Here is a 23,371-nt window from a genome sequence, read left to right on the forward strand (position 1 = left end):
TTTAGTGAATTTAAGTTTAAAATAAATTAATATTAATTAAAAAAAGAAAAACCTTTTGTTGTCCTTGCATTGTCCTTGGAAGGAAGAAAGGAATTTTAAAAGGTAAGATAAGGAGAGAGACATGGGGAACCACCCGATCTTGGAAGCAGAAGCTATAATGTTACATATAATGAATACATATCAGGCTAATTTGACTGTAATAAACAGTGTGTGAAATGAAGTAATACGAAATTAGCCTGGAAAGGTAAGTGGGAGTCATATTGTAGAGATTTTTAAATGCCAGAATGAAGAGTTTATATTTTTTCCTAAAAGTATTATGGATCCACTGAACATTTTTTGGTAAGGTCTAATTTCTTCAAGATAAACTATAGGACCAAAATTTGTTGGCATAGTTAGAGCAGAACTAGGAGTCTTGTAAAATTGTTTTTGATTTCTGCCAGATGCCTTAAATATGTTTAAAAATAAAGTACAGCAAAATATAAAACCAACTTACATCCATCCTCACAGATATTCTTGCATTCTTCCAAAGATTCGAAGTTGTTGGCATTGCCTAGGCACCCGCCATACTTGAAAGGTTCACACCGTTTTGATTGATTATTATAGAAATACCTGGGAAGTAATCCTCGACAAACTCCAGAATCTTGTTCCAAAAAGCAGATTTCTGGCTTTTCTGGAATAATGATGATGATAAAAGCATTGGATTTATTTATAACATCACTAGTTTTGAGTTAGGATTCAAAATAGTAAGAACGTTTCAAACTACAAGTTTGTAGGAAAAATAATAAAATTTCCAAGTTGAAAATATGATTAACTTTGCATATCTGGTTCCGAATTCTGACTCTAGTGAACTTGAAATGATCCTGTGTTTTGGGATAATGCCCTCAGATTTATAGGCCATGTGTAGAACAGTATTGAATTAGGCATCAGATAACCTGGTTTCCAATTTTAGCTATTAATAAAGTAGCTGTGCAACCTGGATCATTAGCACTTTTGAGATTCAATTGCTGCATCTGTAAAGTGAAGGGGCCATAGATTTAGACCTATAGTGGCCCTCACAGGTCTCATCTATTCCAATTCTCTCATTTTACACATGACGCTACTAAAATCCAGGGAAGAGAAATGTTGTATTCAAGATTATGTTGGAAGTAAGTGGCAAAAGAATGAATGTTCAAATCCAAAACCAGGTCTTACATCTACCTTACTATGTTGATCATATCTCTAAGTTTTCTTCCAGACGTAGTGCATACACATACACAAACAAATGGGTGTGTATTCATAAATACATATGTGTATGTACAGCTACATATGATCATATGTGCACATATTAATACACATGTCTATTGCATACATGTGGTTATTCAGAATACCAATGTGTGTTTCAAACTTACTGTATCAAATCAATTTGTCATTGGCCTGAAAAAATATTAATTGATTTAAGAAACAAATTATTTAGAGTTTTATTGACATTGATATTGGATATTCTACCATGTAATTTTCCGACACTGATAGAAGAGAATATGTTGATGGAAAAAACATTAGGGAAGAAGAATTATCTGACTGATTCATCCCCTTAAAACTCTGTTCTTGAACTTTTTTTTTCATTCTGTCCTTTTGCCCATTAGTATTCTATGCAGTATTTTACCAGATTGCATATCATAAAACATATACTTAAGATATGGTATGTTAAGGGAGAGAGGGAAGACAACATAGGGGAGTTATTTTCTTGGGAGATATTACTGAGTGCCTGACTCAGCAACTCCTTTTCTATTACAACTTTGATAGTCTGTGAAGATACATAGAATTCTGATTTGTGTCTAAAGATGGAAAGATATAGTGGGAGGAGTTTGCTCCTCATAAAACACTAATGTGTCTGATGTTTATCAAGAGCATTGTAATGAATGAGTCAGAACAGAAAGGAGTTACCATAACTGCATTTTTCTGATAAAATCTGATAGCTTACTATGCCAGGTGTTACATTTTCCCACATATATGTAACATTTACTCTCCTGGTTCCTGACTGAGCCCCAGGTAGAAACACAAGATTGTAAAGACAGCAGTTTCCCTGAGGTTCTGAGCAACAGCTAAATTGCAGTGGTATCTGTTTTGTAATTCAAACCAGGCTGGACCAATGGTTGTCAAAGCAGTAGTCAAGGAATCTGAATTCTGGCTTTATTTTTCTCAACACAGAATTAGTGAGATACTGAAGCAATTGTCTGACTAAAAGTATTTTTAGTTTTAGCGACTATATTATTGCATCAATTCTTTCTGTAGGTGTTCGTCTGTCTCTCTCTTCTTCCCCTTCTCTTTCTTTTCTTCCTCTTTTTTCTTTCTTCTTTCTTTCCTTCCTCTCCTTCTTCCTTTATTTTTTCCTTTTTCTGTCTTTTTTCTTTGTAATATAGCTTGAAATCTGATACTGCTATTCATCTTCCTTCACATTTTTTTCATTCATTTTCTTGATATTCTAGAACTTCTGCTCTTCTAGGTGAATTGCTATGTTCTTTTATTGATCTTTATAAAATAATTACTTGGTAGCTTAATTAATACGGCACCAAATAAGAAAATTAATTTAGGTAGAATTGTCATTTTTATTATATTGACTTAGTCTATCCATAAACAATTAATATTTTTCCAATTATTTAGATTTGTCTTTATGTGAAAAGTGTTTTGTAATTGTTTTTGTAGAGTTACTGGATGTGTGTTGGATGGTAGAATCCCAAGAATATATATTGTCTACAGTTATTTTACATGGAATTTATCTCTTTCTACCGTTTTGGGGGGCAATATACAGAAATGCTGATGATTCATGTGGGTTTATTTATATTCTGCAGTTTTGCAGAAGTTGTTAATTATTTTGATTAGATCTGTTTTAATAGATTCTCTAGGGTTCTTTAAATTTGCCATCATATCACCTGCAAAGAGTAATAGTTTTGTTTCTGTTCTTTCCAAGGATGTACACATTGACAATGAGGTTGACACACACCTAGCCAGGGCTAGCTCAGTGTTTGGGAGGCTCTGAAGAAAAGTATGGGAAAGAAGAGGTATTAGACTGATTACCAGACTGAAGGTCTACAGAGCCATTGTGCTGACATCATTATTGTATGCCTGTGAAACTTGAACAGTCTACCAGCACCTTGCCAGGAAACTGAATCACTTCCATTTGAACTGCCTGAGAAAGATTCTGAGGTTCACCTGGCAGGATAAGGTAGCAGACACTGAAGTCCTTGCTTGAGCTGAACTGCCAAGCATTCCAACTGTGCTGCAGAGAACGCAACTCTGATGGACTGGCCATGCTGTTCGAAAGAAAAATGTTCGCTTGCCAAAAAGACTATTTTATAGAGAGCTCTCATGGGGCAGGCAAAGAGATACAAGACACTCTCAAGGTCTCTCTGAAGAACTTTAGATTTGATTGTGTAACATAGGAGACACTGGCACAGGACTGTTCAGCATGGCATGCCCACATCAGAAAGGGTGCTGTGTTCCATGAGCAAAGCAGAATTGAGACAGCATAAAGGAAATGTAGAATGTGCAAATTTGAAGTATCCTCCCTAAATGTTCACACGGACTATCTGTGCCCAGACTGGGGTAGAGAATTCTGAGCTTGTATTGGTCTGATCAGCCACAATTGGACACATTGAAACTTGACTTTTTTGTGATGTCATTTTGGTCCTCTTCCAGAACCAAGGACAACCAATCAACACCATCCAACCAATTCCTTCAATTTCCTTTTTTTTAAAAAATTATTGCTATATGATAGCATTTGTAGTATAATACTAAATGATAGTGGTAACAATGGACGTGTTTGTTTCACCCCTGATCTTATTGGGAAGTTTTCTAATTTATCTCAGTTACACATAAAGATTGCTCATGGTATAAATAGACAACTACTTGTTAAAAAGTTCCATTTATTTCTATGTTTTTAATGATTTTAGTAGGAATTCATGCTTTATTTTGTGAAAAAGCATTTTCTGCTTCTATTAATATGATCATATGAGTCTTTTGTTTTCATAATTGATATGGTCAATTATACTTATAGTTTTCCTAATATTGAGCCAGCCCTGCATTGCTGGTACAGATCTTACATCATCATAATGTTTGATCTTTGTGGCATATTGCTGTAGTCAACTTCCTAGTATTCAATTTAGAACTTCTCCATCAGTATTCTTGGGAAAAATTGATATACCATTTTGTTCCTCTGTTTTTTTTGTCCCTATTTTATGTATCAAAGTTATAATTGTTTTATATGAGGAATTTATTATCATTCTTTTTTTACCTATTTTTTTCAAATAACTTACATGATTCTTGGAATAAATTGTTTCTTAAATATGTGGTAGAATTCACTTTTAAATTCATCTCTTCCTGGAAATTTTTATGTTATGATTATTTAAGTGTTCTAGTTCCTCTTCTATTAATATGTACAATGCATATTATGATGAATTTCATTTATTTTACTTAGGTTATTAGTTTTGTTGGTGTATAATTGGGCAAAGTATCTCCTAATGATTACTTTATCTTCAATGGTGGTGCACTCTTATTTTTGATACTGGCAATTTGGTTTTATTTTTAAAAATCAAATTAAGCAATGGTTTATATTTTTATTTTATTTTCTTATAAAAGTAGTGGCTAGTTTATAGGTTATTAGCCCAATCATGTTTTGTGCTATCAGTTTAATTAATCTCTCTTTTGATTTTCATAATTAGTTACTTTTTAATAAGGAGATTTAAATTTGTTCTTTTTTCTAGTTTTTTTTTTTTTTGGTTCATCCTCACTTAATTGATGTTGTATTTTGTTCTTTTACTGATGTGCATATTTAGATATAAATTCTCTCCTAAGTACTGTTTTGACTGAATTTGACAAATTTTTCTTTGACTCTGTTGTTATTCTCTTTAATAAAATTTTAATTGTTTCTATGATTTGTTTTTGACCTACTCATTCTTTAAGATTAGATTTTTTAGTTTCTAATTAATTTTATTCTCTCTTAAAGCATTTTGATGAATTTTTTATTGCATTATGGTCAGAAAAGAGTGCTTTTCTGTATTTTCTGCATTTCTTTGTGAGATTTTTAAGTCTTAATACATGGTCACTTTTTGTGAACATGTCATATACAGCTGAGAAATAGGTATATTCCTTTCTATTTCCATTCATTTTTCTCCAGAGATCTATCATATCTAAATTTATGGTTAGAGTTATCTAGTTCTAAGAGGGATATGTTGCAACAATAACTAGTAGTTTTACTCTCTATTTCTTCCTATATCTCATTTAATTTTTCCTTTAAGAATGTGGATTCTAGGCCATTTTGTGCATATATGTTTAACATAGATAACTTCATCATCTATGGTGCTTTTTAGCAAAATGCAGTTTCCCTAACAATCTCTTTTAATTTGATTTATTTTTACTTTGGCTTTGTTTGAAATTTGTGATTTCTAACCCTGGCAATTTTACTTTATCTGAAGTATAATAGATTCTGCTTCAGCCTTTTATTTTAAGACCATATATATCTTTCTTTTTCAAGTATGTTTCCCTTAAATAGCATATTATTGGATTATTTTAATCAGGAATGCTTTAAAAATTTTATTTCATGGTGTCCATTTTCCCCCCTGAAAGATTATATTCAATTTTTCTGGGTAGATTATTTTTGGCTGTAATCCCAACTCCTTTTCCTCTTTTCTTAGCCTGTTTCTTTACTTTGAACTTTGTGGTAGAATTGGGAAACAGAAGAGGAACTCTCTCCAGTATCATGATTTTTTGCCCTGCTGTTTTCACAGCAAGTTCTGAGGGTAAGTTGTTGGTGTTTTCAAGGTGGTATGATCTGGTGATCATTGTTCTCCTTATCTTCATTCTGGTCCTTACCCAATAAGGGCCCTGTTTTCTTGGACCACAAGTGCTAGCAAGACTTCTGCTCTGAAACTGCTATCAGGGACTAGAGCCTCTACTCTCTTCACCCTGGAACTGGGACTAGGGTCCCTTCTCCCTTGCTTCTGAAAGCATTCCTTTGTGCCTTGAAAATGCCATCTGGAACTAAGTAATGAGTTGCTAAGTGGCAACCAAGAGTCCAATCTTTTTACCATCTCTTAGTGCTAAGGGTTCCATGAACTGTTGCTGCTGCAGCCTCCAAGGATTAGACATGGTGTTGCTGCTGCACTGTTCTTCAGGCCAGTACCCAACTCAGAGTCATAGACCTCTTCTTCTGACCTCCTAAGTAATCTTGGACTGAAAAAAAATTCATCCAGACTTTTGCAGATTGTGCTGTTCCAGAATTTGATTTGATGCATTATTTTAAAGTTGTTTGAAGGTAAATGTTGGGAGATTTCAGCTGGCATGGTCTCTCTACTCTGCCATCTAACTCTATCCCTTCTCATAGATAATGTCCCAAATTGAACTATTTTTTCCCAGTCCAATCTCTTCTTTTCCTTATTTCCCCATTATTAGTAGTATTTTTTCTGTATTTTGTTTATATCTAGGGACAGTTGGAACTCATTTAGCTATTATCATTGAGGGTATCACCATCCTGTGTCACTGAGGCTCACAAATTAGCTGTCATCCTCAGTTAGTGACTTTTGCCACCCTCCTATCCCTCTCATGTCCAATAAATCGCCACATCTCCTAAGTGCCCTCTTCTCTCTCTTAATGCTGCCACCACCCTGGTGTAGCTCCTGATTGCCTCATGCTAGACTACTGCAGTAGTCTATTGGATGGCCTTTCAGCCTCTAGTCTCTTCCCCATTTCAGTCCAAACTGCCCTTGGCTGTCAACAAGATCTTCCTAAAGTGCAAGTCTGATCATGTCCCATAGTTTGATCAATGGTAACAGCATCTGCTATCCCCCAAGGTGAAGGGTAACATCTTCTGGCTTTTAAACCTTTTTAAAAGGAAACTAAGGAAGCCAGGAATCGGAGAAATGGAGTGAGATATTTCCAGGGAGGAGAAACAGGTACAGAAGATAACTGGAGTTGGGAGAAGTGACATGTTAGATGTATAGCAAGGATCCCAGTGTCACCAATTGCAGAATATTTAGAGGTGAGTAAGATGGAAGAAAATAATAAAGGGAGGAAGAAGTTTTAAAGATCACCTTCAAACTGTATGCTTTATATTTGGTCCTAGAGATAATAGTGAGACGTTGGAGTTTATCTGGTATGGGTGGGCAATAGTCAGCATTTATATGGTGCTTGAAGATTTACAAAGTTCTTTACATAAATGATTTTAATTCCAACTACTAACTCTATGGAACAAACTATGAAAGGCATGATTAGTATCCTAGTTTTACAGATGAGAAAACTTAGGCTTAGACATATTCTGTTTTGTTCAATGCCATATACCTGGGTCAACTAGGTAGCAGTGGATGGAGCACTGAGCTAGGAATCAGGAAGACTCATTTCAAACTCAGAAGAGTTTGGATCTGATCTCAGATATGTTACTTAATTCTTTTTGCTTCACTTCCTCATCTGTAAAATGAGTTGAAGAAGGAAATGGCAGTTTCAGAATCGTTGTCGAGAAAACCCTACATGGTATCACAGAGAATCAAACTTGACTGAACAATAATAAAAACAACTTATACGTACTTGAGGCAGAATTTGAAGCCAGATCTCTTCTAGACCTTTATTTTATTTTTTTAGTTTATAATCAAATGACTTGTAATTATTTAAATTTAGAGTTTCTGCTCCCATTTCAAGGTCAAATGCCACTTAGAATAACAATTAGCTTTTCAATTTTTAAGGGAAATTCAGAAAGGTCAGGAAAGTTAATTTACCTTGTAGAAATTTTGTTATTGCAGTCTTCCGTGGATATTCTACAAAATAAAGCAAATGTACAAATTATGACTTAATACAAATACGTTACTATTAATTTTAAATAATTTAAAACCTTACATTCGTAGGTTAGTTTATTGTTTATGTTTCAAATTTGTCCTCTCATTTTATCCTCATGCACAGTCTAATAAGGTAGACAGAGCCATTTTTCAAAAAGGAAAGTGGGAAATAAATGCTGAGAGATAACTTGTGATTAAAGAGATGAAAGTGACTGCCCAAGGGCACAGAACTAAAGTAGAATACACTCCAATAGTTATACACAAACCAAGAATCTTAGAATTGGAAGAGAAATGTCTGATACAACTTGATTTTCAGGTATCCAATTGTTATGTCATAAAGATTAAATGACTCACCAAAATTCACTCAACTGGTTATGGATAAAGCTGACACTGGGACCTAATTCTTGGATTCTAGACTAAATGACTCTTCCATCCTGCTATATAGAACTGTGAGGCTTGCTTTGTCCTTTTGCTCCTGTATAGGATATACTGCCATCTCTCTACATAAGATTGAATTTTAAAAATAAATGGAGCCTTTATCCTCTCAATCGTGTAGGGGTTCTTGTTCTGGACCTTGTTCTGGATCTGATGAAGCCTGTATTCCCTCTTATCAGAATAATTTTAAATTGGTAAAATAAAGTAAATATGATCACAAAGAAAGCCAATTACACTTAGTTATCATATATATATACACACATGTATGTGTGTGTATATATGTAATATATGTGTGAATATATATTTAAAAGTTTAAGAACTCTTATAAGTAGAATTATTTTTAGAAGAATCAGTATATAATTTGCTCTCCTTTAGAACTTATTTATACCTGGAAAAATAGGATTTGAGATTCAAAATGTTAGTAAAATATGCTAATGACTTCCTCAAAGAAGTGTTGGGAATCATCAATTGACATGCTTCTTTAATAATTTGTTTTGTAGAGAAAAGCATTTGTTGAAACAATACAAAAATTATTGTTTTTTTCTAAAGAAAGAAAAAGGGAGAAGTCCTTGAAAGTGACTTGTTCTGTATGCTAGTAAGTGTTAGCAGTGGGATTGGATCTTAGATGTTTCTGAAGAAAAACCCAACATACTCTCCAATATTGCAGTCTGCCTTTATCAATTTTGTTTAACTTTACTAAGTGAAAGTTGTTTAAGGATATGAATAAACTGTAAACAAGCTATACAGTTTAAGCCAATCTGGTGATAAAATAATATACTGACTAAAGCACTGAAAAGAGTTTCGTATTTAAATATTCATTCAAAATACATAAGATTTGAAACAAAAGGTTATAGTTTTAGAAATATGTTTTTTTCTGAAACATAATATATTTGATCAAGAATTCAATATGTGTATGAGGTTTCAAATCCCCAAATGTGTTTAAACAAGAAATAATTCTAAAGAGTTGCCTCCTATCTGTTAACTGTTAAGTCATTATTCCTCCTACTGACTCTCTGATTATAATTTCAACATTCAATGCTTTTCATATATGTAGTTTGAAAGGAATAACATAGCAGCAATGGCAAGTCAGTCTAGTTGAAACAATAGGAAAGGCAGGAAACATCCTGTGCCAGGCAAGTCAGGCCATCATTACCACTTTGACCATAAACACCGTCTGTACTACCATTTCCCTTCAGACTCTGATGAAGATAACCTGAATCTAAGAGTCTTGGGAATTATCAACATCCACCAAACTACCAGATTTGTTTCCATCCTAACCCCATAGCCATCACTGAAAGGAGAAATCATTATAAAGGAGTTCACTTTTCTCATCACTTTCAGCAACAGCTGACTAATGTCAATGACACCCGTAATCTGATAAGCATAAAAGTCCTGGGAATTGCATCATACCTTCTAGTCCATACTTCTAGCTATCATCCAAGAAAGCAACTCCTGTAGAAAAAAAAGGCAGGGCACCATCCCATCGACTGCTAATGGTGCCACACAGAGGGCAGGCCAGCCTAACTGAAGCAGCAGAGTGCTCTGAAAGATGGGAAACAGCATATACCTGACAAGTTAAACCCCCCGCTGTCACCTTGACTACCATTCCCCCTCAGAATCAGATGGAGACAGTTCAGTGTCCTGAACCCAAGATGCTTTGAAATCACAATGCTTCCAGTAGCCATAAACCATAAAAATTCGTCCCAACTGTTTCTGCAGGTACTGCAGCTATGTCAATTGAAGAGCCAACCAAAAGAAAAATTCTTGCTCTGTCAAATGGTTCAACATGAAAAACTAATATGATTTTTATCATGACATCAAATAACATTAAACTAAGTGACATTAAAGAAGATATATTAAACTCTGCTTTGCTGGTATGTGCTAAGGACCGTGGGGGACTTGTAGCTTTAACTTTCCCGTATATGTTGTCTCTTCCATTAGAATGAGAGTTTACTAAGAGTAAGGGCTTAGTAATTTAAAAAGTAATTACTTTTTTGAGCCATTATACCCTTGGTCCCTTGCTTTGCACATAGTAAGTGTTTAATAAATGCTCAATTAATTAATTGATATGATCTTATGACAATATTGCTAAAATTATGTGACATTAAATAATCTTATCTTGCTACTTCCCCCAAATTTCCAAAGTTGAATTAAAGATTGGGAGAGGGAAAGCCAAGATGACAGAAAAAAAGAGCTGCTCTGGATAGGACAAGTGTCAAAACAAAGGAAAACAGAGCACTGAATTCTGATCATCCCTGTTGTCTCCTCACTCAAAAATATCCACCTGTTTCAACCCTAGTTTTTAATCTTCATATATGTCTACTCCCTGCAACAATTCCAGATCTTCCAAGATTGAAAAAAAACATTCTATTTTCTGTGACATAGATTTATAATGCTTGTATTGTACTGCCTGAGAAAAGACCAATAAATACATTAACAGACCCACAAGTATGTTGATTTTCCTGGGACCACAATAACTTCATATGGTCTGGTTCTGTTTTTGTTTTTCTCATCTTTTTTAGCCTATTACATTACTTTCAAAGTTGAGCTCTGAGAGAGAATTCTGGGAAGATGGGGGAGTAGGTCACAAAACTTTCAACTCTCCAAATTTCCTCCACAAAAAAAGATAGAATATCACCTCAGCGTAGCAGAAATAAACCTGGGATAAAGCAGGTGTCCTCCTAAAACAATCTGAGAAGACACCAGGAAAGACCCAACCTCAAAAGGAGAAGGTTTGGCCTGAATTTGACTCGGCAGTTTGACACCTCCAGTTTGACTCTGCAGAATCAACAAACTACAAGCCCTGAGAGGCAGCCTCAGATTTAGAAACTTTCATCTCACAGATAGTGTGATTGTCTAATCGCCAAGTAGGAAAAGACAGAAGGACCTTCCAATCTAGAAGGACACCAAGCACAGCTATGCTGAGCAGACCCATCCCAGGTTGTGGCTGCAGGAAGAAAGAGCTAGCACATACCTGATGAGTACAGAAGCCTGGGGTGGGGACCCTATTGTCTGTGGGCACTTACAGGAAAGCAGAGAGGACAGCTATAGTTTGCAGCCACACAAGGGACTGCAGGGAGCAAAATCATTTGTGGGACAGTGTGGTTGGGGGCTCTAGCTGTGCCTTAGGAGTAGAGAGGGGAGCCCAAGTTTGGGTCCTAAGATAGATCTCAGAAAATAAAACTAAGAAGGACCTGAGGCTTGGGGCATCATTCTCCATACCTTGGGACTACAACCTATTATACAAATAGTTGCAAAAAAAGAAATAAATTAATGAATGGATAGATAGATAAATAGGTAAATAAACAAACAAATGAATGAATGAATGAACGAACAAACAAACAAACAAACAAATAAATAAATGTGAATGATCAGAGGAGAAAGAACCCAACCATTCATAATTACTATGAGGACAGAGAAGATCTGGGTTCATATTCAGAGGAAGATAATGGAACTAAAAAAACCACTCCTTTCTCAATGAGAAATGTCATGCACAAAAAGAGTTCTTGGAAGAATTTATAAAGGACTTTAGAAGTCAAATAAGAGAGATTGAGGAAAAATTAGGAAAAAAAATAAGAGCAACACAAGAAAATCAAGAACATTATGAAAAGAATCCCAAGCAACTAGAAATAGAGAATCAAAAATTTAAGGAAGAAAAGAATTCCTTGAAAATTAGAACTGGACAAAGGGAAGCTAATGGCATTCTAAGACACTAAGAAATCATAAAACAAAATCAAAAGAATGAAAAAATAGAAAAAAAATGAAACGTCTCATCAGAAAAACAACTGAGCTGGAGAACAGATCAAAGAGAAATAAGAATAATCAGACTACCTGAAAATCATGATAAAAAAGAATAACAATACAATATTACAAGAAATTTTTAAGAAAAATAAACCTGAAATTGTAGAACAAGGCATGGTAGAAATGGTAAAAATCCACTGATCACCACCTGAAAGCAATACCAAGAGTAAAACTCACAGGGATATAATAGCCAAGTTTCAAAGCTCCCAGGTAAAGGAGAAAGCATTGGAAGCAACAGGAATATCATGGAGCTACTATAAGGATTACACAAGACCTAGCAGCTACTACATTGATGGACCAAAGGTCTTAGAATACTGTATTCCACAGACCAAAAGACCTTGGGTTACCACGTAGGATAACTTGGCCAATTAAGTATAATTCTGAATGGAAAAAAAAAAAAAGATTGTTAACAAACTCAAAGACTTTCAATTTTTGTGACAAAAACCTTAGAACTTAAGGGAAAATTCAACATATAACATATAGGAGAAATATAAAGTAAACATTAAAGAATGATTATAAGAGACCCAAAAAGGTCAAATTATTTACTTTGTATACGTGAAAATATTGGCAATACTTTTATGATTGTCATAATTATTTGGATAGTGTGAAAGAAAGGTGTGGGCTGAGCTGAGTATGATGGGGGTGATTCTAAAAAAATAAAACTTTGTAGGAAGAGATAAAAAGGAATAATTATCTCACGCAAATGAAGAATAAAAGGAGAAATTGAAACAAAAAAAGGTAGTGGGGGGAGGATGGGTAGTGCTGAAATCTTAGTCTCATCTGGGAATAGGTTAAAAAGGGAACAACATTATACACACATGTGTGTATGGGTATCTGTGTATAGATATATATGTATATCTATACACACATATATATGCATATATACATATATACGCATATATGTATGTGTGTATGTGTATGTATAAAAGCCTTATAAATTCAGAAAGAAATGAGAAGACAAGGGGATGGGGTAGGGGGAGAGGATTAGAGATGGAATTTTAGGGGAGTAGGTAGGTTAAGGAATAGGAGGCCAAAGTATTGGATAGAAGTAAAGAAGTAAGGAGGAATAGGGTAAATGAGGTGAGGATAATAAGGAAAAGTAGGAAGGAGGATAACACACAAATAATTGTAGTTTAGAATGTGAATGAGATGAAGTTAGCTATAAAATAAAAATGGAGAGCAGATTAAAATTTTGAATTCAATAATATGTTGCTGTCAGGAAACACTATAAAAATTAAAGATACACACAAAGATAAAATAAAAGTCAGAAGTAGAATTCAGTATGTTAAAAAAACAGGGATAAAGATCATCTCAGACAAAGTTAAAGTTAAAATAAATTTAATCAAAAGTAAAAAATAGAAAAACAGCACTCTGCGTCAGCAATATTATTCAATATGGTTTTAGACAATTTAAAATAATGAGAAAGTATAAAATACCTGAGCATATGCCTGCTGAAACAAACACTAGAACTATATGAACATATACATAAAATATATTTTATACAAATAAACTCAGATCTAAATAATTGAAGTCCTATTTGTTGTTCATTGGTTGGTAGGGCCAATATAATTTTTAAAATGAAAATTTTATCCAATGTATTTATTCAATGTTATCCCAATTAAATTGCTAAAATTATTTTATTGAGTTAGAAAAAAATAATAAAGTTCATTTGGAAGAACAAAAGATCAGAAACCTCAAAGAAACCAGTGGAGAAAAAAAAGGATTCAAAAGAAGTAGGTTTAGCAGTATCAGACTTTAAACTATATTATAAGGTTAGAGCGTTATTAAAGTGTAAACCTGATGATTCAGATTATAACAAATTAAATTTTTCTTTTATAAATAAAACTTATGTAGCCAAGAGACAGAAGGAATGCAGAAAATAGATAATCTCTCATGTAGGATATGATTGGGTTGAAATATTGTGTGGTGCAGGAAATGATGAACTGGTTGATTTAGAAGAAAACATGGAAAGACTTGGACATATAAAGGAGCATGCTATCCACCTTTAGAGAAACAAATGATAAGAGGAAATAGCCATAGTATGGTTTTACATGTTATATGTATGAGTGCATTTGTATATATGTTTATAGATATCTATACAGGTACCTGTGCTTAATTTTAGCCTTCTTTAGGGTGAGTGTTAGGGAGAGGAAAAATAAAATAAAAAGTACAAAGCAGAAAATAAAAAAAAACAAAGAAGCAAAGAAAATCTGGGAATCTTTGAAAACAAGATGCAGTATTTACTATAGAAGTATTCTTGCAATGGCAATTTGTTGTTTTATATTGAATCCCCTCTTGTGGTCTGTTGCATACATAGTGATTTTTTTTTTCTTTTCTTATTTTGTATTAAGTGTAAAATAAAAAAATTAAATGGAGCTCTTCTCTTAGGGTTGGGAGGCACTGTTCCAAGGTTATTGTGCCAGGGTCTACAAGCCCTAGCTGTTAGACTGATGTTGTTCAGGGTCTGCAAGGGGTCAGACCTTTCACCTGAACTGAGCTGAGGATGAGGAGGTACCTGGCCTCTTGCCTGCTGTTGTGCTGGATTTGCAGGGGACCTAGTGCCACATTTATTGTCACATCAGTCACTGAACCTAGATTGGGACTCAGTGCCTCCCACTGGCTTGCTGAGGCAATGTCTGCTGCTAGCTTGGGAGGACACTGTCTGCTCTGAACTGTGCTGACTTTTCAAGTTGTCTTGGACTAGAAAATTGTTTCAACTCATCTTTTTGTTGGTTTTGCCTTTCCAGAATTCATTTGGAAGTACAAATTTATAGTTCTTGGAGGTAAATTTGGGAGAGTTCGGGTGATTTCCTGCTTACTTTGCCATCTTGACTCCCGGGAAGCCTCTGTCTCTGTGTCTGTGTCTGTCTGTCTATCTATCTGTCTGTCTGTCTGTCTCTCTCTCTAATATGGAAATAGGTTGTATATAATTTCACATGTATGACTGATATCCCCTTGCTTGCCTTCTCAGTGGGTTGGGGAAGAAGAAAGTTTGGAACTCAAACTTTAAAAAGAAATAATGTTGGAAAATAAATAAGTAAAAATTTTATGTTTTAAATAAAAGCTAGTAAGTGGAAGGAGTAGGAGAGGAAATATTTAAGATGAAGAGAAGTTTAATATAATATCTATCTCCCCATGTCTTGTGCTCACAGCCTTGGTTTACAGTCCTGGCTGACAATCTACTTGTACAGCTTTCATCTCCTGATTATAAAAGGTTTACACTACTTCTCTGTTATTCCTGGGATCCCATTTCTACAGGCCTCTCAATTCCCCCTTCCCACAAGCCCTTAGGAGGGGAAGGGTTATTTTGTCAATCAAAGTCTGGCCCCTTCACTTACAAGTTCACAGTATGTTGCCCAGAGGGATCAGTCAGGGAAAAGTACTGGGAGACTTCCACTTGAGTGCAACAGCCAGACACCTACAATATTTCTGTCTACTGGGGACCACAAGCACAGTTCTATATGTAATGTGGACATATAATATCTGCTATGCCTACTTCTCTGGCCCTTCTTGCCATCTCTGGGTCAAGAGTTCTTGAAGTTGCTGTTGCTGCCATGGCTATTGAAGCCACTGGTGTTGCAGCACTATGCTCTGGGTCACCCCCTCCTCGGCCCGTCCCCCCCACCAGCATCTCAGATTTTTTCTGCTAATATCCTAAATTGTTTTAGGCTGGAAAAATATCTCACTCTGACCTCTTATTGGCTCTGCCACTCCAAAATTGGATCTGAGGGGTTGATCTAAAGTTGTTTAGAGGGGAATATTGGGAGGGTCCAACTGGGTTGCTGCCTGTGCTCCATCATCTTCCTTCTACTAGCTTTTACCAAAAGTTGGCTCCTCCCTGAAGACACAGCCTCCCTGGCCACCCTTTCCAGTGCTGGCTGTGCCTTCACTAATGCTCTTTAACTCACTGGTTGAGGAGGGGATGTTGGATACTCCTACTTCCCATTGTAACTTCCACTTTCTCCCCCTTTCTCAATTACTCGGTCTCCTCTCTTCCTTTGACATTTATGCTATTTATATCTCACACCCAATAAAAGTACTGCTGTTTTCTACAGACCTCCAAATCACTCCCCTTTCATTGCTCTGTTGAGTTTGATACCTAGGTTACAAATTTTTCTCCTCCCCAAATCTGGCCCTCATATTAGGGAATTTCAACATACATACTGACTCTCCCTCAAATATTCTAACCACACAATTCTTCAAGCTGCCCACTTCTCATGAGCTGCATCTCTATTCAGCTTCTACGACTGACAAAGGTGGTATGTCATTAACCTTGCCATTATCAGAAATGTACCACCTCTGTCTTCATGAATTCTGAAATCCCCTTACCTGACCATAATGTATTGGTTCTTCATCTCTTCCTTGGTCTTCCTTAGAAAACCCTTATCTGTTGCCCTGTGATCCTGAGCCTTCACTTTTGTCCAGGACATGTTCCTTATACTAATCACTCTCTCCTCCTTTCCCTATCTTGACCCTTTGGTGAACCAATTTCACTCTACATGGTCTTTATCTCTTGAATATTTAATTTAGCTGCTTTATCACGGATAATAATAATCAGCCAAGTCTCAGCCTTGGATCACTTATACACAGAATGAAGATGGAAAAAATTATACAACAATTCTGACTAGGTCTATTACATTTCATGTTACATAACCTCAACTGACCCTCACTGCTGCTAAGCAATGCTACCTTATGTCTCTTATCGATGCTACCATATATCTCTTATCAACTCATTAGCCCACTCTTCATAGTGACTCTCAAATATTTTTATCCCTCCTCAAAACTCCCATGGCTCCCCATCACCCCACTCTCTCAGATAAGAATCTTGCCTTATACATAACAAAATGAGGATATTCACCATGAACTCTCTCTTCTTCCCTTTTTCTCATCTCCTTTCATTCAGGTGCCTTCTCCTACTTTCTTCTCCTTTATTCCTGTCTCATATGATGAAGTGGCCATACTACTTAATAAGGCTAATCTTAAACCTGTTTAAGTGATCCTATTCCATCCTGCCTCCTCCAATAGATAGTTCCCTTTGTCATCTAAACTTGCTTATTTTAAATCTCTCTCTGTTTACTTCCTACAAACATACCCACGGCTCCCCATCCTAAAAACAAACAAACAAACAAACAAAAAAACCCTCTCATTTGATCCTTCCATCCCTTTCATTCTATATCTCTTCTGCCCTTTGTTGCTAAATTCTTTGAAAAGGCCATATAGCATAGGTGCTTCTACATTTTTCCCCCACTCTTTTCTTAACTCCTTATGATCTAGCTTCTGACCTTATCATTCCACTGTAACTGCTCTCTTGAAAATTATTAATGATCTCTTAATTGTCAAATCCCATGACTTTTTCTCAGTTTTCATTCCCTTTGACCTCTCTGTAGTTTTGGCACTGTTGATCTTTCTCTCTCCCTCTTCCTTTCCCTCTTCTTCTCCCTCTCCCTCTCTTCCTTCTTGAAACTCTCTTCTCTCTAGATTTTTTGCACACCACTCTATCCTGATTCTCATCTTACCTACCTGACTGTTTCTTCTCTGTCTCCTTTGATGAATCTTATTCCAAATCATGCCTTCTAACTGTAGGTGTCCCTTGGGGTTCTGTCCTAGGCTCTCTTCTTTTCTTCCTCTATAGTGCCAGCTGGTGATCTCATTAACTCCTGTGGATTTAATTACCATAGAATGGTTCTCAAATCTACCTATCCTGCTCTAATTTCTCTACTGACCTCCAATTTTTCTTCTCCAACTGGCTTTCAGACATCTTGAACTTGATGTCAATTAGACATCTTAGATTCAATATGTTCAAAACAGAAGTCATCTTTCCTCATACTGACCCCCACCCTTACTTTCCTTATTACTGTACAGGCCAACACCATCCTTCCAGTCCCTCAGGTTTGCACCCTAGTAGTCATCCTGGACTACTCACCATCTCTAACCCCCTATATCTATTGCCAAGGCTTGTTAATTTCACTTTTGCAATATCACTCATATATACCCCTTTCTCTCCTGAGACAGTGCTTTCATTCTAGTGCATACTCTCACCACCTCACACCTAGATTATTTTAATAGCCTTCTGGTTGGTTTGTCTATCTCAAGTCTCTCCCCACTCTAATCCATCCTTTATTCAGCCACTAAAATGATTTTCCTCAAGTGTAGGTCTTGTCCTTCCCTGCCTCCCCCAATTTAATAAATTCCAGTGATCCCCAGAATCAAATAAAAAATTGGTTCGGCACTCGGAAGTCCTTTATAATTTATCCCTTTCCTACCTTTCCAGTCTTCTTACACCTAACTGCTTGACAGGTATTCTTTGATCCAGTACCCTGGCCTCCAGGCTATTCTGCAAACAAGGCACTCCATCATTTAGCATTTTCTCTGGCTGTTCCATTCCCATGCCTGGAATGATCTCCTTCCTTCACTGACTACTGACCTCCTGGTCTTCTTGTAAATCTCAACTAAGGTCCCACTTTCTACAGGAAGACTTCCTCAGCCACTTATAAATCTAGAGACTTCCCTCGTCAATTATTTCCTATTTATCTAGTATGTAACCTGCTATGTAAACATTCATTTGCATGTTGTCTCTCCCTTTAGATTGTAAATTCCATGAGGGCAGGGACCATCTTTTGTCTCTTTTTGTATTCCATGGTTTAGCAAGTTCCAGGCACATAATATGTGCTTAATGAATGATTACCAACTGAATAACTGATATATAGCTCAAACTTTTTTTATGAGCTTGTTTACCTTCTATGTATTTGGTCTCAAGGCACAATAGACTTAACAATTCTGTTGATTAGGTGTGTATTTCATTGCTTGAATGTAGAAAAGGAAGGTTTTGGGGAGTACTTCATTTGAGAGAGATGCTTGAAACTGAGACATTTTTTTCAGTGACTTATAACCTTGGAGTTTCTGAGCTGAAAAAGAGAATTATTCGTTCATTTTTTACTCATTACTGATTCATTTATCAGAAAGGAAAGAGAAGACTTATGCTAGAATTCCCCTGGTTAGGCAATGAATTACTGAGCTGGAATTAAGCAGGCTGGGCCTAGCTAGATTGGTATTTGAGGTGAGCCTTTCATTATTTTACTTCCCTTTTTTCTCAGGCTTAGTTTCAGAGCAAAACCACTCCTCAAGGTCAAGAGCTAAAGAAGCGGCTCAGAAATAGCTGAGCTTAAGGAGAAATAGCTTTGTTATCTCAAGACTGGAGCAGAGTAAGAATGATGAAGCCCTGTTTACCTGATTGCCTAGCACAGCATCACCCCACGATGTTGTAGCTGTTGTAGTCAGGGAACAAATAAGTGGCACAGTATCAGAAAGATTGATCTTCATGAGTTCAAATCTGACCTCAGACACTTACTAGCCATGTGACCCTGGGCAAGTCACTTAACACTTATTGCCTTATCTGTAAAATGAGCTGGAGAAGTAAATGGCAAACCACTCCATTATCTTTTCTAAGAAAACCCTTAATGGGGTCACAGAGAATCAGATATGCCTGAAACAACTGAATGACAATATAGTGCTATATCAGTGCACAGGGGGAAGCTGAGGACCACACAGATTTAAGTGCATTATGTACAGCTGAAAGTTACAGTTAAAAGAGCCAGCTCTTGAACACAGAGATCTAAATCCATCATCTTGCATAATCAGTATACCTTATTCTAAATGGATAATAGTGGAGAAATTGTTGTTGACAAAAAATGAGATTTAACCAGGGATATGCTAAAGTCAGCTCAAACCAACTCAAGAGCTGATTGTTAAACTTTCAGTGTGACTATTCACATACCAGACATTACTAAATCCTACATTGTTTTGTTGATTGTCCAAACTTAAGAAAGTGACAGGAAAAAATGTCAGTGATGCAGATTGAACTTGAAAGCATGGTGTGTGTACTTTAAAAAAATCAGAGAGCAGGTTGTTAAACATTTACCAGTCTACCACTACTAAAACTTTTCAAGCACAGCATCTTGGAAATTGACTTTATATTAAATTAGATCTCATGAAAGTAGATGTTATTTTGTTATTTAATGTTACAACTGGGAGGTAATCCCTCCACAGGATATCCTAAGATTAAAAAACAATTAAAGACGCTATCAAAACAAATATAAAGAAGCATGTATAAGTAGGACAGGAATGATCTAACCCTTCACTAGCTTTATCCAGGCAGCTTTCTCCTCATTATAAATCAGTAAACATGATTTCAATTGAGTAATCCTGCTAGGGTTTCAATGTAATCTGTTTCAAATAAAATGATAATAAGCATGACAATATCAACCTATGAAGTTATGAGTCAAAAGCAACAATTGGCTGATCTGTGCTAGTATCAACCACATTTATTATTCAGTATGTACACAAATTTTGTAACTATATCTAACTCATTGCAATTTTAGAATTGTTTCTCTAAGTTGATACCATTAAAAAAAAACAAACTGTGTTTTGTCACACAATGTTTCTTGTTGTTTTTCTCAAACCAAATAAAACTTCAAAGCCTGCTCCTAAAATTGAAACATTAAATACATGGTCCTTTTTCTCCCATAATAAAACTTGAGATTATTTTTCAGTACCTTGTTCCAATAAACTGTGTTTAAAAACACATTTAAGGACAGGGTGGGGATCTGACTTGAAGTTCTGTGATATCTCCTGAGTCACATCTTTTAACCAAATTACATACATTTATATTTTTGTCCTTCTAAGCAAAAAGTAAAGGCAGGGAGCCAATGCAGTAAAAAGAAAGGCTTAGCTTTGGAGTAGAGAAGACAGGTTCAAGACCTGTCTATGGTGCATACTAGTTGTGTTCCAAGAGTCAAGTCACTTAACTTTTCTCTGTCTCAAGCAACCTTTTAAGACTAAAAGTTGTGCAAAAGTCCCAAATCTAAGGTGGAAGAAATTTCCATGCCAATGAAATTATAGGTAGGTCCAGATCAAAAACAAAGAAACAAGTAAACAAAAAAGCCAAATGCTTCTGGTAGAGATTGAAACCTTATTTTGAGATTCCTGGCCTTGTCTTGGATAGCATTTGCACCTGCGCTAATAGCAAAGGAGCAGATGTTCATAAATGAACAGAAAGTTCTGTACTTTCATTGTACTGAAAACCACAGAATAACTCTCATTTAGAAGAATTTATATTTTTGTTAAGACCAAACCGTTATAAAATAATTCATTTTCAAAGTATTGCATTTTCTTCAGCTTGCTCTTCTGAGGGGTTGGGGGGGGCTAATGTACAGTTTTGAAATGTTTCAGTGAAATTTTTCAGCCAGTTCTCTGGATTCATGTTCATTCAGGACAATATAGGTAAGAAGATCAACAGGGTAGCTTGAGGCAGTGTAGGAAGGAAATGGGATAGGTCTGTGGTTCCACATCTTGGCTGTCGATTTCCTGGATCAAGAAATGAGGTGCTCTTGTGTATGACCTATATTCCCAGCATGACTTTCATGTTCTCCTCAGTTGAACTAGAGTCTGTGTTTTGAATGGATTTGTTCCTCACATCTGGAAGCTACCGAACTAATTGTCTAAGCTATTTTTTATTGCATCTGCTTGACAGAATCCAGCTTGGGAATTGGATTCCATGGATCAAAAGAAAAATTGGCGGGTCTATCATAATTTGTTTAAATCAAAAGAAAAATTAGAGTTCTTCTCAGGACCAAATGTAACAGGGTAGTGAAAATATGCAAATGTCATTGTACCATGTATCTTTTGATTTCAAAGATGAATAAAAGTCTAACACATCTGTTAACACTCCATTTATTCAGACCACACTAAGTTGATCTTTGCAACAGTGGTCACTTAATTTTTAATTATGTATTTGGTGGAAAGTTACCTGACAATTCTATAATATATCATGAATTTCTCAGAAAAAAAGCTACAAAATTGTAAAATATATTTTTAATGTTTGTATAATATACTATCTGTACATACTTACTATACTACTACTATATATAGGTCCTATTTATACTATATTTTACTGTATATAGACATTATATACTGTATATAGATACCATATAAAATACTATTTTTGTTGGCATTTTATTTATTGTAAGTGGCAGAACAAAAGACTTTACCAGAGATGGTAGAGAAAAGCAACTTGAGGCAGTTATGCGGACCTGAGAGAAAACAGGCATTTAGATAAAAATCCAAAGAGAACCTATTTAAGAATAATACAAAGCAAAGAAACTGATTAGTGTTAGAAATGGCTGCAGTGAATTATTTCCCAGCAGCTAATTTATTATTATTTTCACAACTTTTGAAATGATTGCTGAGAAATTCTGCATCAAAAATATTTTTGAAGGGGCATTTGGGGACTATTTTATAATAACCATGTGATATCTGAAAGATATGTGGATTTTCAGTTTCTTTTCATGAGTCAGTGGAGACTCACTTCACACCAGGAGGAATTGCTTTGAAACAATAGACTAAGTAGAAGCTTCCTGAAGACTAGAGGCCAACTGAGAAGTCATGAACAGAATAAATAAAGAAAAAAAGAGCAAAAGAAAGAAGGGAAGGAAGCAAGGAAGGAAGGAATGAAGGAAGGAACGAAGGAAGGAAGGAAAGAAAGAATCCTGATAGAAGAAGACCAGTGAATGAGGCAGAACTGTGCTGAGGCAAGATGCATGTTTGGGTGAGAGGATTGAGAAGTATTGCTACCGGGAGCTGATAAGAGGAATTCATTGTGGTCAAAGATGTGGCTAGACTGGTCTGACTTGTTCTTTGGTGCCATGTACAGCTTGAGAAGAGGGAAAACTCCTTAGAGACAACTGCATTGTCATCTACCAACCTTCTTCCCAGAGAACCAACCTGAATGATTCTGTAGATTCCGGACTTAAGGTAGCTTCTTATCACTGAAAGAGCATGATGCTGCTGTCTTGCTAAAAGGACCTCATATTCCAAAAAAAAGATGATGAAATAGGAGAAAGCAGTAAAATCCACTTTACCCCACAACTTACTTCAACAAGAAGAGCACCTGATCAGGTGTACTGATAAGAAGAGTACTGATCAGGAAGATTTAAGGAGAATTCAGTGTCACTTTTTGTTTTCCAGCCAAAGACCATGATTTATCCCACTGAGAAGTGACAATGGTAGAAACTGTGGAATAGGAGTGGGCCAGTAGTTCTTTTGCTGTCACCCCAGAGCAGGATCTAGAACTTGGCCAGGCAGACAGAAAACATTACAGAGGCTGCAGAGGAAAGAGAGAGTTATATATCTCTGTTGAAGTGAAACTGTAGAGCCTTCCAGCTCAGAGACAGAGGCTGGAGCCAGCAAGTCTTACTGGAGTTAAGTCTGCAGATGTATTGCCTAGATCCAAGCTAGGGTCTAGAGTCTGGAGAGTTCAGGAGAGAAAGGATTAAACAATT

The 23,371-nt window shown here is 35.9% G+C and overlaps 1 protein-coding gene across 5 annotated transcripts in view; it reads right to left on the bottom strand.

Moving 5' to 3' along the window:
• Positions 1-23,371, bottom strand: part of TFPI (tissue factor pathway inhibitor) — a 118,341-nt gene that overhangs the window by 18,307 nt on the left and 76,663 nt on the right. For 4 of the 5 annotated variants that reach the window (XM_072612604.1, XM_072612605.1, XM_072612608.1 and 1 more), the window contains 2 exons: positions 7,743-7,781; positions 494-670 (listed from right to left, as the gene is read on the bottom strand). In XM_072612604.1, coding sequence (XP_072468705.1) covers positions 494-670; positions 7,743-7,781 — 216 coding nt within the window. The remainder of the gene's footprint in view (positions 1-493; positions 671-7,742; positions 7,782-23,371) is intronic. The other variant, XM_072612607.1, reaches the window with a different exon arrangement.

The sequence above is a fragment of the Notamacropus eugenii genome, chromosome 5, assembly GCF_028372415.1.
Source record: "Notamacropus eugenii isolate mMacEug1 chromosome 5, mMacEug1.pri_v2, whole genome shotgun sequence".
NCBI classification, from domain to species: Eukaryota; Metazoa; Chordata; class Mammalia; order Diprotodontia; family Macropodidae; genus Notamacropus; species Notamacropus eugenii.